At 52.7% G+C, this 18,449-nt stretch overlaps 1 protein-coding gene across 1 annotated transcript in view; it reads right to left on the reverse strand.

The window, feature by feature from the left end:
• Positions 1 to 2,051: 2,051 nt before the first annotated feature.
• Positions 2,052 to 18,449, reverse strand: part of LOC122478623 (liprin-alpha-1-like) — a 33,015-nt gene continuing 16,617 nt past the window's right edge. Inside the window, exons 9-13 of the mRNA XM_043572172.1 lie at positions 17,594 to 17,673; positions 14,320 to 14,470; positions 9,471 to 9,622; positions 8,633 to 8,805; positions 2,052 to 2,422 (exon numbers count right to left, since the gene is read on the reverse strand). Of these exons, the coding sequence (XP_043428107.1) occupies positions 8,637 to 8,805; positions 9,471 to 9,622; positions 14,320 to 14,470; positions 17,594 to 17,673 (552 nt within the window). The 3' untranslated portion in view covers positions 2,052 to 2,422; positions 8,633 to 8,636. The remainder of the gene's footprint in view (positions 2,423 to 8,632; positions 8,806 to 9,470; positions 9,623 to 14,319; positions 14,471 to 17,593; positions 17,674 to 18,449) is intronic.

Here is an 18,449-nt window from a genome sequence, read left to right on the forward strand (position 1 = left end):
CATTCAGAGGAGTAGCCGATCAGTCCTGGCAGGAGAGACAGTCCAGGAAGATGAAACCCAGTGATCGTCAGCTGTGCCCACCACACACGGACCACGGGTCACGGTGTCCATCCACCAACCCGATGGCCATGTGCTCACCGTGGCGGGGAGGGAAGGAACCGTCCCAGAGTCGCCTGAGCGACAGGGATCTTGTGCCAGAGCCTCATGAGTTGGCCTGGTGGTGGCTGCCAGCCCCCGGTGCGGGCAGACCCTCCCGCCTGCCACACCGGCTGGTGTAAGACTCAGCACTGGGTCTGAGCTTCGGGAGAAGCAGCCTAGTGGGTGCCAGGGGCTGAGACGATGGGGAAGGATGCAGCCCTGGGCACTTCTTGGGACCTTGAGAGGACAGCAGCAGGACAGGAAAGCCCACACACAGGATGGAAGAGGAGTGGAGACTGGGTGGAAAGCACGCGCCTGTACACACATGCGCACACGCACACACTCCAGTCTCCTGGGGTCCTGGAGGAAGAGCAGCCTCAGCTGGCCCTGACCGTGGAAGAGTCGCCCTGCCCTGTTGGCCTATTGCCTGGGCCCCCGGCTGCACTGATTCCGGGGCCGCCACCCTAGGGTCTGGGCACTTGGCCCTCCTGTGGAGGACACCCCTGTCCTGAACTTCCACTTCCAGCTGTGGTATTCTATCAGCTGGTTTCCACACTACTACTTCCACGTGGCACAAGTGCCTTCATGGCCCCGTGCACCAGAGAAATCCACGGCAGCCACTTCTCAAGTCAATGGCAGCTTATTCTCACTAGTCTTTATTGGCAGTGGGAAACGCTCCACTACTGCCTTGAAAGCCAGCAAATAATTCCGTGATAAAAATAGTTCAAAGTAGACGGTACCTACTCTGTCATACAATCAGGAAGTTCACAAAAGATTAATAGAAAGACACAGGGAAACTGTCAAACGTCCAATGTAAAGAGACATGTCGTTTCTATCTCTGTACCAGCTGCATAAGAAATAAGGCACCATGATCTGAGCACATTCCTGGGTGGCTTTTTTATATGCCACCTCAAAATTATAAGTTACGTTGGCTACTTGGATAACCTGAAATGGCTGTCTCCTCAAAATCTACACATGGAGATGGGGCGCCTGGGTGGCTCAGTCACTTAAGCGTCCGACTTCAGCTCAGGTCATGATCTCACAGTTTGTGAGTTCGAGCCCCACGTCGGGCCCCGTGCTGACAGACAGCTCGGAGCCTGGAGCCTGCTTCGGATTCTCTGTCTTCTCCTGTCTCTGCAGCATCCATGCTCATGCTCTGTCTCTCTCTCTGTCTTTCAATAATAAAGCAACATAAAAAAATTAAATAAAATCTACAAATGGAGAATGAGGTCCACTCCTTAAACTTGTTAACAAACAAATCTAAACAGCTGATTTCCGTAAGAACAATAAGGCCTTTATTAGAGTTGCTCTACATTGTTTCCAGGATCTTGCATCTTGCTCTGTGCTGAGCACCCAGCACCCTGGCCCGAGGTGGGAGACCAGTGCACCCTGATTGGTCCTCTGAGAGTTCTGCTGCCAGGGGTCTAAGGTTCGGGTTGGGGGGGAGAAGGGGGCGGGCAGGGTTTCGGGGAAGAGGTGGCCAGGTTGCCCCACCCAGGCTTTCTGGGGCCTCAGCTCCCAGGTTGTGCGGGTCACTCCAGGCAAACTGCCCAGGCCCCCAGGGACCAGGCTCAGAAACAGCATACCGGCCTGGGAGATTTTCACAGTGTTTCCATCAGCTTTCCACTCCAAGTTTCTTTAGCTGATAGTTAACACCAGATATTTTTACTCTGTTCACACTGCAGAAGAAAGCATTTCTTGCTAGAAAAAGTGTAGTTAAGGTGAGTCATTAAAATACAATGACAATTGCTGCAAATTAAGTCTGATTATATCAAAACCATGGGTGTAGAGCTAAGGGACATTCGTAAAGGATAATGCAGGCTGTGTCACGGTGATTTTGCAAACGTGGTAAAATCCTTTTCTCTGTCAGGGTTTCTTAACAAACAATTAAACAATGATGATTACAATACGTGCACAGGTTATAAAAGCCCTGTATTTGTCGTAGGATTTATACATACAACCATGAGAGTACATACACTTGAAAGACTAAACTGAGATATAACAACATCAATTGATTCCAAAGGATATTTATAGCCCGGATATACATGAAAGTAACGAACTATCTATAGGGAGTGACAAAGTTACAGAAATGTACGAAACATTAAATGCTAAATGAGTTTCTCGATCCTATTCACGAATTTTTCAGTAATTAAATACTGTAATAAAATATCTCAGCGTCCATATAACAAGGATTAACAGATGAAAGATCTGGTTGAAGTTTCAAATGTAGTCACTGCTGGGCTCTGCGTGCTGCAAGACCATCGGTAGAAGCAGTGTGGGTAAACTGCAAGATAAAGGAAAGAATCAGTCTTAAGACATCAGCCCGAAAAGCACCTTCCAGGGCCCCAGGTGGGGCCTAGCGCGTGCCCCCCCTCCCCAAAGACCTTCCTGGCTGAAGAGATTTGAGAATCTAGAGAACATATGAAGCATTTTGCATTACCAATGAGAATTATTCGATTGAGTTCATACTGGCTTAAGACTGAAAGTTACCAAATTAAAAAAAAAAAACAAGATGAAGGAATCAATCAACTATTCTTTTTTTTTCAGGATTTTAAGTAATCTCCACTCCAAAATGGGGCTCAAACTCACTACCCTAAGTTCAAGTGTCATAGGCTCCACCTGGCCTCCAGCCAGGAGCTCCCAACAATCAAACACTGTGGCTGAGACAGGAAAACAGAATGAGAGGAGAACAAAGCCCACCCCCGAGGCCCTCAGATCAGGGAGAAGAGGGCTGGGCTCCGGGGCCCACACCCGAAATCTCCAAGTTCAAACTCAGCCCCTCAGAGGGCAATGTGCTTCCACTTTTAAAAGCTAATCTCTCAACTGAGAGGCCACCAGCGTCACTCACGTGAGGACTAGAATCCTCTTGGGCCTGGTTCATTCAAGAAGGTGTGCGTAAAACAAGCCAGCCAGGGCCTGCTGACCTAGGAGCTCCACCAGACCAGGCAAAGGCCAGTGCCACTTGCTCCCGAACGACCGGGAAGGTCAGCTCAGACCTGGAAAATCTCCTACTGCTTCGACAGCAATCCTGCCTCCCTACCACAAAAGACATTAGCAGACACTGAAGCCAAACTTCTTTTTTTACGAAAAGAGTGGAAATACAGTTTTCTCCGGAAAAACTGAGAACACACCAACCTCTTAAGTGTAAGCACACAAACACCAGAATCCTCTTAGCAGGTGTAGAGAAGCTCATGTGTGTGTGTGTGTGTGTGTGTGTGTGTGTGTGTGTGTGTGTGTGTGTGCGTGTATGTGTATGTGTGTGTGAGTCTGTCTATGTGCATCTGCGTGTCTGTGTATTTCTGAAGTCCCTAAGTGAGCCTGCTGCGGCTGTCCTGGCTCACATGGACATTGCGCAGACAGGACATGGGGTGTCCGACTGTGGCCTGCATGGACGGTGCCCTCTACTCACCAACAGGAGGTGTCGGCAGGATTAAGACATGACTGCCTGAATCTAGCCTCTGTGGTGCAGATACTATGCCTGCTCCAAGCAACACAAGGGGCAGCGTGCAAATGCAGCATGCGGTTAGTCTTGAAATAGCACATGAGGGCACAAATACAGCCACACACATTCCAAACCACAGCAGCAACCACTGAGGGCTCCCGGGGCACTTCTGAGTGGGGTTCTCTCCACCCGCAAGCAGCCGGGGGAGTCCCCGGGAGTTCACTCTCAAATAGCAATGGGGCAGTAGAGGCCATGAAAACACTTTCGCCGTGTCCATCTGCCATCTTGTGAAAGAGGGGCCAGGGCTGCCCATCACATACGTAGCTCTGCAAGTGTCGCTCTGAGGCTGGTCCAACGCTCTGAGGACACCCACGATGCCTAGTTGTAGTAGTTGAGAGAATACGCTAATATTCCATCAGATAGAAAAGTTAAAAAAATCTCTTTCACTGTGAACCTTTGATAAGCAGAAGTGAGGAGTAACCTTAGATCATTTGAGCCTGAGCATGCCATAGCATCTGAACGCCTTGTTACATATTAAGTCGGCCATTCTCCATCAGTGTTCACATTCCAACCCAAGAGCCTCCCATACCTCCGCCAAGAGGCTGGGGCAGAGCAGCACGTCACATACAGACCAGCAGCATCTTCTCTGGCTGCATAGAGGACAGAGAGGAAGTGACCCAGAAGCCTGCAGGGAGAGTCTCTGCTGACCCAGCAGGTAAGTCAACAGTGTCTTGATCTACATTGCTATCTCTAAGAAGGTGCCCTCCTGAAGCTTCTATCATCATCCTGGGAAATTACAGGACACATTGTGAAATGAAAACCAAAAATATATAGTAAGGTTACCAGCCCTTTAAAATGACCTCACTCTGCAAGTTTGTTTACAGCTGTTTACCCCCATTCCTGACAGCCATTGGGGGCCCCCTGCCCAGACGGCTGCCCCAGGCGGTAAAGGAGGCAGGGCCATATTTGTGCCAGGACCCTGACCGGGCACAAGTCAGGACAGTCCTGGGCTGACTGGACCTGCCGCACTGTCTTTGTGAAATCACCTTCCTGCTATAGAAGATACTACCTTTTTGTTTTCAAAACAGTCTTTAAGCTGCGGACAGTGCTACACGCTAGGACAGTCCCACCGCACCCTTTCACGTGTCCTATTCTCGTCACACTCGAGTGTTCTTATGGCAACGAAGACAGTCTTAAGTAGTGGTGTGGGAGTAAATCAGTCCTGGTGTTGTATAAGGAGAAATCAACACTTCGTGTCTTTTTAAATAAACGACTGTAACCTTCCCCCAGAGCACAGGGCCCTGGACTGCAGAGAGACCTCCAGCCGCCCCCAAAGGCAACTTACAGGCTCTATCGCCAGGCTGCCGTCAATGTGTTATGATGTGAAAAATATTTCTCAAGACTATCAAAAGTCAAATACCAAAAGGAAAGAAACCAAACTCCTCACCTCTGGTAAAATATTGGTTTCTCAATAGCTCGTTGGTTTGGGTGTTTTTTACGTTTTTGCAGGTACATTTATTTATTTTTGAAAGAGACACAAACAGTATGAGTTGTGGAAGGGCAGAGGGCTAGGGAGAGAGAGAATCCCAAGCAGAATCCCCATTGTCACCGCTGAGCCCAACGGGAGGCCCAAACTCACGAAGTGTGAGATCATGACCTGCGCTGAAAGCAAGACTCAGATGCTTAAATGATTGAGCTACCAGGCACCCCTGTTTGTTAGATTTTCAGAGAGAGAGGGAGAGAGAGAGAGAGAGAACGATTGTGTGTGAGTGAGATAGGGGCAGATAGAAAGGGTGACAGGGGACCCAAAGCAGGCTCCACGCAGACAGCAGCCAGCCCAATGCTGGCCTCAGACTCACAAGCAGTGTGATCATGACCTGAGCCAAAGTCAGACACTTAACCAACTGAGCCACACAGGCGCCCCGAAGCTCATTTGCTAATAAATTAAGAGCTAAGCTTAACTTGTAAGGTAAAATTATCTCCGCATTTGGAAGAGTAGTCTGGTACATGATTCCTACAAACATAATAATCTACGTTCCTGTTTTTTTTTTTTTTTTTGATTTTACTTTTAGGAAATCTCTACCCCCAACACAGGGCTCAAAGTCACAACCCAGAGATTATGAGTCACGCTGTCCTCTGACTCAGCCAGCCAGGCATGCCCAAATATAATACTTAACAGTTAACGCAAATTTAGAGATCATTAGGCTGAAAACTTATTTCACCAACCCTTTGGTCAGTCCCCATGACCAAAAGGTGGTTCAACTCCCATTCCAAGATAGTACGAGGCTGAAGTCACGAGCCAACACCCCAAAAGTTATGTCAATCTAAAGGATGACAACATATTGCAATAGCGTCGAAACCAAGACTTCAAACTCAAAACAATACCCATTGAATCCTAATAGTGTATTTTCAATCAGAGATGTTAATGTGGAGTCCATTAATGGGCTTGATTTACTTATCTTTGAGAGGCAGAGAGACAGCATGAGCAGGGGAGGGGCAGAGAGAGATGGAGAGAGAGAATCCCAAGCAGACTCCAAGTTGTCGGCACGGAGCCCGACTTGGGGCTCGACGCCACCAACTAGGAGATCATGACCTGAGCCCAAAGCAAGGGTCGAGCGCCGAATCATCTGAGCCCCCCAGGAAGCCCACAGGAATGGGCCTTTGGGGAGAGGGGTCCATGCTCTCCGGGAAATTAGACAAGGGTGCCGTGGAGGGGGGTTTGCAGTGGGGACACTGAGGGCATTCCCAAAGGTGTACAGTGTTCTGTAGAAGGATCAAAAGATTCCTGATTCTCCACTGAGCCCATGAGTCAAACAGAATTCCACAGGGAAATCAGAAACAGAAGCCATGAAACTTCCACGTGGCACACGAAGCAAGAGTGTTTCTCTCTCCACATAAGAGCTAAACGCACGCCAGTCTCCCGAGCCTGTGAGGGGAAGGGACAGGCAGAGCTCAGGCAGGAGGAGGCAGCACCGAGGACTCCGTGCCGCGCAAAACAGACCGGGTTTGGGGAGAGAGGACTAGCTGTGCGGTGAAGCTACGCGCTGCCTTGCTCCAATACAGGTTGCGGGGTCTCCAGCAGGAGAGCAGTGGGCGGGTGCAGACGGCCCGGTGTCACCTGTGTGTTCTGGGTCGGGATCTGCACCAGAAGCGCCAGGGCGGTGACATCGAAGGTCCCGTCTAAGGCCATCAACGTGCCGTGAACGCCACCGTCTACGCGATTGTTGGCCTCCTCTTTAAGGCCAATCGATAGGACCCAGCGAATCACCGGGTCCTTCCTCCAAACCAGCACCTCTGCCGACAGTAAACACCCATGGCCACGGTGGCTGCCGAAAGCTCTCTCCATCACATCCACACCCTGTGATGCAGGACAAGGATCTCCGCTCTGTGCCCCAAGCCTATGCTTCAGCTGCACACTCCGGGTGTTCTGGAAAACCTTCCTCCCGTCAGACAACACTGTTGGCCCCGAGCCTGGGCACCTTGTCACTTCAACACAAACGTCTCAGTTCTAATCGCAAAGCCCGCTTTGTGGACTCAGTTGAAAATCAGAGAAACCTGCAAAGACTCCCCAGCATATGAAGAGACTGTGACGGGACACCTCACTTTCATGCAAAGTAATAAATATTGCATCTCCTTTAGGAGACATCGAAAAATCACCAGATGATTCACTAGTTACTTCTGGTGAAAGACTGCTTCTGTCAACTGTGAAGAGATTTAAAATGAAGTACACAGTACAGGAAACACATATACCCAGTTCATTTCCAAGGTCTTTCACTAGGTAAAATAACAGTTGTTCAAACACATGGACACGCTTAAAACACTTACAGATCGTGATTACATTTCTCTGTAAGAACTCTGTAAGAACTCTGTAAGAACTCTGAGACTCATTCTCCTGAGGCGGACATTGTCAACACTAGGCACCTTTCGTGGAGCCTTATGGGGCTCTACCTCACCGCCACCTCCCTGAGAACTTCACTCCTCATAGCCCACTGTACCCAGAAGCCTTACCAGAAACAGTCGGTTAACACATATTTTATAAGTGACGTGTATATGCTGTATTCCTTCATAAAACAAGGTAAATGTGATTAAGAAAACCATAAAGAGGGGAAAATACGTTTACAATACTCTACTGCATGGAAACACATAACTTGCATACAAGTGGACCTGATCTTCAAACCCTGGCTGTTCAAGGGTCAACCGTATGTTTCTGGGACTGGCCATGCATGTCCACAGAGACCACAGTATGATCCACTCTCAGACACTGCGTTATACCTATGGTAACCCAGAAGCCAAGTCAGCGATTTGAACATCTCAGCCCCGGAGAAAGTCACCTACACACACTCTGTGAAACTGAATCAAATGCTGGGGCAAACGACTCAATAAACGCTGTCCTCATATGACCAAGTACTGAAACCGTACCTCCCGAAGATGACAAAAGAAACGTAGGAAACACAGTGAAATGTTTTGGCCAATTTTGTGACCTCTGGACTTACAAGACATACACATTTCTGGGAGCAGTGGGTGTGAGAGCCAGAGGGCACTTTCACGAATCTTAATGTTTTCATTACAGAAAGTATAAGGATGTGGAAGAAAACACACCGGCAACATCTAAGGGACCGAATTTTCCCAGCATGGTTCCAGGAGCAAAAGGCCCTGGAGGCCTTTTTATGTCCGTGGAGGACATAATACTGCTTTGCAGCTATAGAGTCTATTGAACAAACGAACAGCTACTGCTTTAAAAACAGGTACAGCTGAAAAGTGCTCAGCAAGGTGACAAGAAACACAATGCTTATTTTTTAAAGTTTTTGGTGTTTTTCAGCTTGTCCGCCCAATTTGCTGAGTCCCAGGGCACCTTGGGAAGGGTTTTCAATTCAGTGGCTCCAATCCAGTGGCTGTGGGGAAGCAGAGTGATGAAATGGGAGGTGGGGGGTGTCCACAGCCACGTGAGGTCTCCCGACACGGGGAGGGGTCTGCAGGCAGAGAGACCACGGATCTAGAGGAATGAGGCCAGTAAGACCACCCACACGCTGGAAACACGCAGGGGACACCAACCTGGTCAGGCAGGCTCGTCGCTAGCGTGGCTGGGGTGGACCTTTTGTCTTCTGGTGAGCAACCAGCGGATGGATTTTGTGATGCCCTTCTTCTTGGGGGCGTTGGTCAGTGAGTCCTGGCTATTGCTAGTTTTGCTGAGGCTGCTCAAGGGGCCATCCCGAGAGCCTGGGGATCTGGGGGACGCACAGGAGAGCATCTTCCACGCGTGCTCGTCACACGACACACCGCCCCACGTGATTAGAAGCACAATCCCCCAGCTTCTAGGGAGGGCTGCGCCCTGGGAGCTGACACTCTCTCCCTCCCAAGTATATCTGGAGTCCAAGCACCTTGGGTTGAGAACGCTCGGCACCCCACCCTGGCCGTGACCCGGGAGCACGGAGGACATGCACACCTGAGCCACCCCAGGACGTGGTGCGAGGAACAGAGAGGCTGCTGGAGCTGCCTGGTGGGGGTGGGGGGAAGAGAGCATGGCTCCTGACAGCCCCACAGGGCACAGTGCGGCCCAGGGGAGGAGCCCTAGGGAGCATGTCACCCAGGATCCACCGGGAGGAAAAGGGAGGTCTCAGGACGGCTGGTGCGTAGGATCTGAGCAAACGAGGCTGCCCTACAGCCACCAGCATCACAAGACTCTGGTCTTTTCCCCCTGCCTTTTGCTCTGCTGGCCACACCCAGGGCACCCAGGCAGGTATCCCAAGAATGACGTGCACGTAAACTCGGTTCATTGGCCTCTCTTTGGAATCGCTGTTCCGACCCTTTCTCCCCCATGTAGAGATCAAAGGTTTCTCAGAGCTGAAAACCAGCGCACAGGCATGTCTCCTACGATGCCTGTGCCCCTTACTTTGTGGCGTCCCTGATGTCCTCGTGGCTGGCCTTGTGCAGTGCCCCTTGCTGCAGCCTGTCCAAGCTCAGGGACCTCTGGGAAGAAGGAGCTGACGGTACACATCGTGTCCTTGCCGTGCTATCTTGTGACTCTTCCTCCAAAGGCAGCAACTGTGGGGTGGAGAGGAGAGTGACATGAGTTCACCGTGCACCCAGACAGAGGAGCACACAGCCCTGAAATCACAGGCAGCAACTCATTTGAAAAGCTATGAGCTGTGCTTTGTGCAGCGTCCAAAACGACTTCCTAGGATCGGCCTAACGCCAGGCGAAAGGGTGGATTCGCGTCCGGGCAGTGGGCCCACTGAGACCCCCAGCCCATCTGCACCGAGGGGTGTACCCTCCCCAGGACCTCCCACCACCAGGAGCCTGGCCACAGAAGGTAGAGGCGGAGACCCAAACCATGTCACCATACACCACGGCCAGCTGAGAAGGAAGGTGTTTGTTTCCTGACGCCATTCAGGGCAAACCCTGGTGAGCACGGAGCCCTCCCATGCACGATTGTCCAAAGCTCTTTGTTTGGGGGAAGTGGAGCGAGCTTGTGGCCTAATCCACTGTCACCTCTGGTGGCGATGCAAGGCTGGAATCTACGGGGACGTGTGTAAAGTGACAAGGCACCCAACCCCCTGACCCCACACTCGGGTCTGACTTCTGCTTCTCGGGGACATTTCGGTTGATGTTACAAACTGATGGACTCATCTGCAGCTTACAGACAGTCTGCTCGACACGGTGGAGACACAGCGTCCCTTGGCTGCCGTCACGACAAATGAACCCCTTCAGACTCCATTTTTCCTTGTGTGACAGGCTGTGGGTCTGCGGCTATGTGGCTGTGGGCCCTGGAAAGGACCGTGGGGCCACGGACCCGCCAGCGTTACGACCCTTGACAGGTCCTGGTGGTGAGGCAGGGCCGGATCTCACGAGACACACGTGTAGGACTGGTGAGACAGGCACAGCCAACTGGGTTTGTACCAGGGCCTCCGAAGCTGCATGGGGCTCGGGACACCCATGGCGGTCAGCACCAAGTGGAGCTGAGCTCAGGGAAGACACAAGCTTAACCAACAGCTCCAAAACACCTGCCTCCTCTCCTGATTTCCTGACAATCATCAGACAACAAAAGGCTACCTTAACAGGCTACAAATTATCCACATAAAACCAAACAGGGTCAGACTGGCTCAACACAAGTAGGTTTCATACCCAGGTGGAAGCAAGGATATGGAGAAAACAAACCCAAAAGGGAACAGGACAGGGAGCCACACTAGCGACCAGGCTATGAGGTGAGCAGAGACGGAGGGTTCCGGGAGCACACCCTCCCCTGTGTCACAGCGCAGTCCACACACAGGCCCCCGCCCAGCACTGGGTCCTGCCAGACTTGTGCCTATGGGCCATTTCAGTCTCAACCAAAACGGGAGGCTCCCGCCAGGCTGGGAAGTGCAACGCCCGTGCTGGCCCTGTCTGCATGGACCTGACGCCCACTGCCCGTACACCTAGACTTCATCCCCCAAAACCTCCAAAGAGCCCTCCAAGTAACCATCAGTGAGCTGCGGGAGCAGGCCGTCCTGCCTGGGTGTTCATCACACGACCCTCTGTTCCTTGAGAAAGTCTTGCTACCGAAGAAAAGGCAGCACGAGCCAGCAGAATGCAGGGCGTGCTCTGTGCCCCGGCGCCGATGTGAGCTCCTGATCTCTGAGGACCGTGCACCGAGGGGCAGGGTGTGGACACCCCAGGGCCATGAACCTTTCGCTGTCCTCCCTTACCAGGAGACCAAAGCAGGAAAAAAAGACGGTGATGAATACACCCCGGTCACAAAACAACCAGGGACCGAACTGGCACTTGAACGCAAGAATTCAACTGAACGGACACACCGTCTGTGCAGTGGAGGGGCTCCCCCAGCTGCCGCCCAGCTCTGTATCAGAGGCACGGCCCTGTCAGCGCATGGCTGGGAAGGTCTGGGATGGGGGTCCGGTCCAGGGAGCAAGGCATCCCAGTTATGAGGCGGACTCTCTGGTCGAGGGTTCCGTCCCGAGGCACGGCGCTTCCCCATGAGAATGGGCACACCCACATCATTGTCCTCTGGACACAGGAGGTGGCCTGTCCCAGCGAGGGCACTGTAAATGGGAGAAGGGCGCCCGAGCAAAGGTGGGGTACGTGGCAGAGTGGTGTCGTGGCCAGTGTTTGCCCTGCAAAGTGTCCTCATGCACAGGACCCAGGCTCTCAGGCTCTGGTTGCACATCTGGAAATGGGTAACCACACAAGCTGTGGCTCGCGGGGATGTCTGTGAGGGCCAGGTCACAGGATCCTAAACCACTGCACACACCAGGTGGCGAACCCTAAGAGCTCTCTGAATGCTGCTGGCTACGGCTGTCAAAAGTGGTGATCTCGAAATCGAAACTCTATGCCTCTGCTTCAGTAATTTCTCTTCCTAGAAACTTCTATGTCTCATGGAACTAAGTACGCAGCGCAGCGAGCAAGACACAAACGAGAGACAACGGTGAGCTCTGGTGGCCGTCGCAGGTACCGTGGAAACCGCACGCCGCGCTCGAGCTCCCAGTGGCTCCTGTACTTCCCCGCACACGCCAGCCGCTCGTCCTTACCCAGCTGTGGTGCTCACTGTGAAGAGACGGGCACTCTCCCCCACACCACACACAAACACAGCTAGGTTGCACTACGAAACACTTTCGCTTTCTCCGATGCTTCCTTACATCACTAGGCTGACAGAGGCATGCAAAGAAAGGAAGAGAAATCAGATTTACTGCACACTTGGAAGCTACAATTTCCAAGACCAAACGAGGCAAACATATTTTAAAGAGAACAACAGGACGGATATAATCGAGAGAAGATTTAGAAACAACCACGCCTGGAAGCAGCACTTTGTTCCACCACACATCTGAATGTAATAGGTTATTCGACATTTACCAGAGACACTACCAATTATCACTCAGGGATGGAAAACTCCATTACAACATACACGACTTATTAAAACATGGCATCTTGTAGAACAGAGACATCTAACAGGTGCCTATTCGAAACTTTCCTGTAACTGTTCTCCTTGTTGAAAACCAAGTTACACTTTTACAGTATCACCCTAGGGGATGCCGAAGTTCCCGCAACACCTTGGATAACACCAAACAAACCCACTCTGTTAATGCCCTGCTGGACGTGAATGTGAAATCCTGACCTAGAATTTGATTGACAACCTCTCACAAATCACTGTGCTGGTTACAGGAGGGTGTCCTGGGCAGGTACGTGATAAAAACGGGCTCAGGGGCAGGTGCCGGCTTCACGTTGTAGGAGTCCTGAGTTTCAGTGTAGAAGGCAGTACTTGTGCTCAGTAAGCCCATGAGATTTGGAGTCCTGAACACGAGTGTCGGCACCGCAAAGCGTGCTGTCTGTATCGAGCTTCCGTTCGTCTATGCTCAGTGCCTTATCTCTTTTGAAGAAACACTTCGTTTACAAATTATTATCTGGATCATACCCGTATCCTCCTGTACTATACAGTGATACGCTAACGACAATTTATGCCTATTGGGGCAAAACCCCACTCTCTAATGACAAATGAAGATACAGGAGAAACAACACGAGCCAGCCACGAGTGACCACAGACGCTCCAGGGCAAAACAGCAAAATGACAAAACACAAACCACAGAACTTTTACCCTGTGTCTCCTTCCAGCTAGCACTGCGTCTCTGCTCCCAACCAGAGTTCAAGTCCTCCAGAAAGCTGCCCCTACTGTGTCTACACAGACTCTGGAACTCTGGCGAGTGGGCTTTAGCGCAAGGGCTCCTGGACCAGACCACCGTGGTCCTCGGCCTCCACCTTGCCTGGCCCCACCCAGCACGACCAGGCCACCGGGCTCCCTTTCCCTGAGCACCTGGCTCACTGAGACCAAGCTCACCGCTTGGTCTCTGCCAGTTCTGTCTCTCTCTCTCCACTGCCACACTGGGCAGTGCCCAGAGAGCCACCCTTGCACTCTGGGGCTATCCACAGGTGCCCATCTAGGGACTTGTCAATCATCTGTCAAACAGAAATAGATAACTAACACACATATCACCTTTTACTTCCCATTCGCTGCTGGTCTCCCCTCACTACACTGTGCACACATAGGGGTGCAGGCCTCTCCTCTGACTTTTTATCTATTTATTGTTTTCTTTGTTTTATTTCAAGTGGGGGAGGAGCAGAGAGAGGGAGAGAGAGACAATCCCAAGCAGGCTCCAGGCGCGGTCAGCGCAGAGCCCCATGCGGGGCTGCGGGGCTCCGGGTCTCGATCTCACAAACCCAGAGATCGTGACATGAGCAGAAATCAGCAGTCGGACGCTTGACCGACTGAGCCACCCGGCGCCCCTCATCTGGGTTTTTCAGTCATGCTGCACCCTAGCTCTGGGACGATATCTGCACCAAACTTGTTCCATGACTACAGGTGCTCAAAACTTACACAAATATATAAAAATATACGCGGCTGAAGAGACAAAGGACAAAAGTACTTAAACTCCAAAGGTGAATTCTTTGTTGTTTAAGGATGAATACACATGTTCATTTAACCTTCGTTAGCGTTTCAAACCCTTACTACTTTGCATTGTGCTGTGCTTAACACTAGGTCCTATCTGAATCCACATTGCTACTTTACACAAAGAAAGAACAAAAGCTCTCAAAAGTAAATTCTAAGGCAGCAAAAGAAGAATGGGGGAAGGGGAAAAGAGAAAGCAGCCTATCAGTCCTTTAGTTCCAGAAGAGCCTCACAGACAGAGGAAAAGGCAGGAGACATTGGAGCAGGCAGGTGGGTCCCACGAGAGCCCCCAGAGGATGGAGGTCCTTGCCTTGGAAGGCTCATGTCGCAGACGGGCCACACGGCCTTTCCGGTGGCGCCGCAACACCGCGCTGCTGCTGCTGCTGCTGCTGCTGCTGGCATCCGTGGGGCTGTCCGCCAGACGGAACCTGGAAGCTGGGATGCTGCCGACGTGCGTCCGCCTGAAATACGGAGGAAAACAATCAAACAAACACGCACACACACACCAAGGTTGTTATCTAAAGAAAAGTGGACTTTGTCAGCCAGGCCAGAACCCATCCATTGGGAAAATGAGGTCAGAGAAAAAGGTCTCCAAGGAAGGCGTCTTTGCCCCTGGCTCCAGTGCAAGCCCGCTAGCCGGGCCCTGTGGAGACAGGGTCTCCCGGGCCCAGCAGGTGCAACGCATCCCCGCGGCCCAGACGTCCCCGAGGTGGAGCAGCGCCTGCCCCCAGTCAAGCTGTCGTCCTGCGTGTCTGCACCACCTCCTGCCCAACTGACCGGAAAGCACTCCTATACGTCCCTCTGGCCTTCACCTGCCATCGGCCCACGTGTGCCAAGGCCCTTGCTGTGATGCCAGGTGACCCCAGGTTTTCCTCCACCAGCCACTATCGGGCGCCCCAGGGGCAGTCGCAGCAGGATCCTCGGGAACCACACCTCGCAGCTCCCGTACACAGGAGGTGGCAATGCGCCCGGTGTTTCCAAGGCAAAAGCGTCTCTGGCCTCTGTGCAGTTAGACTAACAGACAAATGTCCCCCTTGGCCACAGAAGTCTCCAGAAAAGTTCCATGGAGCCCCGAGCCCCTAGGGTGGAGTCACTTAATTGGGCTGTCAGCTGCTCCCCTCAGCAAAGGCTCTGGGCACGAAGCTCTGGGCAGCAGCTGTGAAGGAGCACCGGCCAGCGCACGTGCCCGGCCTCAGCCACGGGCTCACCCTCCACACTTGAACCCTGCACGGGAGTCCAGTGGCTCCTTGCTCTCTGGAAAAGAAGAGAGGCTGCCTTCCATTTCACCAATCCTTATGGTCTCGGGAGACAGAACACGCCCATCTGATTCACATCAACTAGAGAGGGGGCCCCTGGCGTCACCCCTTGTGGCCTGGAGACAGAGCCACCACGACAGGGCGTCTCCTCTGTGGTGCTTCAAGCTCTTCTCTGCAGCCTTTCAAGAAACGTCATTGACACGTGCTGCCTCAGGGTACTGATTGCTTCTAAGACAGCCAAGTCGGGACTGCCCGCTGGCCACAACCACCTTCCCCTCCTCTGGTCCCCCCATTCCCAGAACAACTGCTCACCTGAGCTCAGGTGGTCTAGCTTCACCGCTGTGCGGCCACGACACATCGCCAATCGGGGAGAGCCACACACGCCACCCCGCATGGGACCTGGCATGGTTCATGGCTCCACTGAGGTTCGCGTGTGTCCCCTGACTCTGACACCCTATCTCAGGCTCCCTGGCTCCCGACCCCACCACCCTGCACCCAGTCCTATCCCAGAGCTCTCTCCCATCTGCCCCGCCTGCGTGTGGAAGTGGGTCTGACACCTTTCTTTTCCTCTGCAACCCAGACCATGTCATCTTGCTAGAGGACGACACAAACAGAAGACGTGGCTATGAGGTCGTGCCAGGAGGGCTCAGCTTTCCAGCCTGCCTGCCGCCTTCCCAGTCTCGTCCCCACGGCCTCTGGCCACTCACGGCGACACAGCTCCCAGCAGCCTCTCTTCTGCCACCAGACGAGAGAGCACTTTGGGAGATGGCTTCAAACAGACCCTGTTCCTCAGCCGGTCTCCTGCCCGGAGACTTCTGACCACAAGGCCACCTGTGACCGCGGCCAATGCCTCCGCAACCACGGGAGCACTGCGATCCTCTCTATCTTTCTCCTTGGCCAGCTCACCTCAGGCGGGTGACGGGCGTGGACGTCCCTCTTATGGCAACTGCCCCACGGTGCCACCCTCCAGGGGCCTGCACAGCCCCTTCCCTTGAGAACTCCAACATGCACTCGAGTGGCCTGCACCGCATCCACTGTTTGCTCCCTTGGCCTCCTCACACATACCCGTCTTCAAGCCCTGGAATGGTGACACTCAGCACACTGGTGTCTTGCTGGCGAGGATCTCCGTCAGCCAACCAAGAGGCTGCTCTGTGCCTGGATCTTCCTGGGTGCTTCTCTCTCTGGACACACATTCGCTGTGCCACCAGTACTTCCGTGGACAGGGAGGGCCGCTTGTGACTCTACCTGCACTGACTTCTCTCTCCTACAAGCAGGCTCAACAAGGACAGCCACAGCACACCCTCGACTCTCCCGAGAGCCCCCGTCGGCAGCCGCACAGACCCCAGTGAGGCCTGAGTGGGCCTGCCTTTGGAGCAGGAGCCTCCTTCCTGCACCTAAGGGGGCCTAGTCAGCTACTCGAGGCACTGTCACACCAGAATGACTCTCACATGGTACCCATTTCCTACAAAGAAGCAAGCAAACCTTTTAATACCTCGCTGACAATTACTGTCTGCAGGACGCAGCTCACAAGCCGGCTGACCCACTCCCTCACAGGCGACTCACCAACGTCCCAACAGAGTTACAGCGATTACATGTCATTCTCCAGTCTTTTCAAACATATAAGAAACTGCGAGCACTGCGCTAACCCCACCAATGTCAAGGTGACCTTCACAACCATGGCCACGTGTGCACTCCCATGGTGACCCCACTGGCGTTGCGGAAGGGACCAGAGCTTCCAGGGATGCTGGGCCGAACCTGGCACGCTGGACCCCTCCTAGCCCCACACCATCACTGCCACACTCGGTGGAGGGAGGCCGCAAAGAAACCCACCCAAACACGAACAGAACTTGCCCTAACTTCCACTCCTCCTCCCATGGCTGCGAGCTCTGTCATGCCTCCCGGTCTCCTGAGATTCCAAACCTAACCTCTGGAATGAGGTTGTACTTCTCCCTCTTGCCAACTACTAAGCTACCGGCTCCCTGAGCTACATCCAGTCACTCTGCCCATTCGGCCAAAGGATTCCTCTGGAAGATACACAGCAGGTGCCAACATAGGTGTTTGTGAGGTGGTTCATGTTAGGCACGGTGAAGGGCAGTGTCCCCCCCAGCCCCGCCCCATCATCAGTTAGCCGGTCCCTGGAAAATGGATCGCGTCAGACTACAACACACTCAGGGTTATTGTGTGTAACTCTGATCCGGTTCGGGTCATACCATAGCACACCCACGGTTCTACTTTGGAACCATGAGCTGGTTCACGTCATACTGGTGACAGAGGGAAGCCGCCCCCAGCCGCATCTCAAACAGATCTGTGAACCGGGAAGTGTCATACCCGTGGTGAAGCGAAGAGCCTCTCACTCTTGCCCGCTTTAATATGGCCCTCAGTGCTTCCAAGTTCCGTAGAAGGTGATCCTGCAAAGCAGCAAATGACAAGGACACTCACTGCAAGCAAGGTTAACTAGTCTTTGCATCAGGAGTCCGTTCAACACAGAGCACAAACTGGTAGTGGCCAGAGGAGAGGAGAGTAGGGGCGGTGGGCAAAAGAGATGATGGTGATTACGAGGCATCAGCATCCAGATATCAAATAAGGCCGTCACGGGGATGAAAAGCACAGTACAGGGAATACGGTCCGTGATACCCTAAGGACTCTGTATGGTGACACACGGTGACCACAGTGATGGTGACGAGCAAAGAGTCACGTGTGCAATTGTTGAAACCGTATGCTGTCTACTTGAAACTGATACAACACTGTAGGTTCATTAGAATTCAAGAACAAATGGAAAACACTACTAGCATCAAGTGTGCTGAAATGCTGACCATCATAACCACGATGGGTAAATTCAGCAGTTACAAACCCCAAGACCATTCTCTCCAAGAGTCCTCCAGGAAACACCCAGATCACCAAGTGAACGTCCTAAACCCTACTGAACAGTTAGGTCTCAGGCATAGCAAGGTTACAGAGGAGAAACACCGAGCCACTAGGACTTCTTCCTAATTATGTAGAGAGGAGCAGGACTTTCTGGGCGGTGGGGGAATAGCCCTTCTGTGCAATAGGCACGTGCTCCGTCGTGGACCCTCTGCAGCCCAGCCTCACGTCTGCACACGCAGCACCAGGGAGCAAACCGACGAGGAGCTTCGGTCACACAACTAGCCCCTAGGCAGTGCCGTCCCAGGCCGGAGACACCGCC

Source organism: Prionailurus bengalensis, unplaced genomic scaffold (assembly GCF_016509475.1).
Source record: "Prionailurus bengalensis isolate Pbe53 unplaced genomic scaffold, Fcat_Pben_1.1_paternal_pri Un_scaffold_114, whole genome shotgun sequence".
Classification (NCBI taxonomy): domain Eukaryota; kingdom Metazoa; phylum Chordata; class Mammalia; order Carnivora; family Felidae; genus Prionailurus; species Prionailurus bengalensis.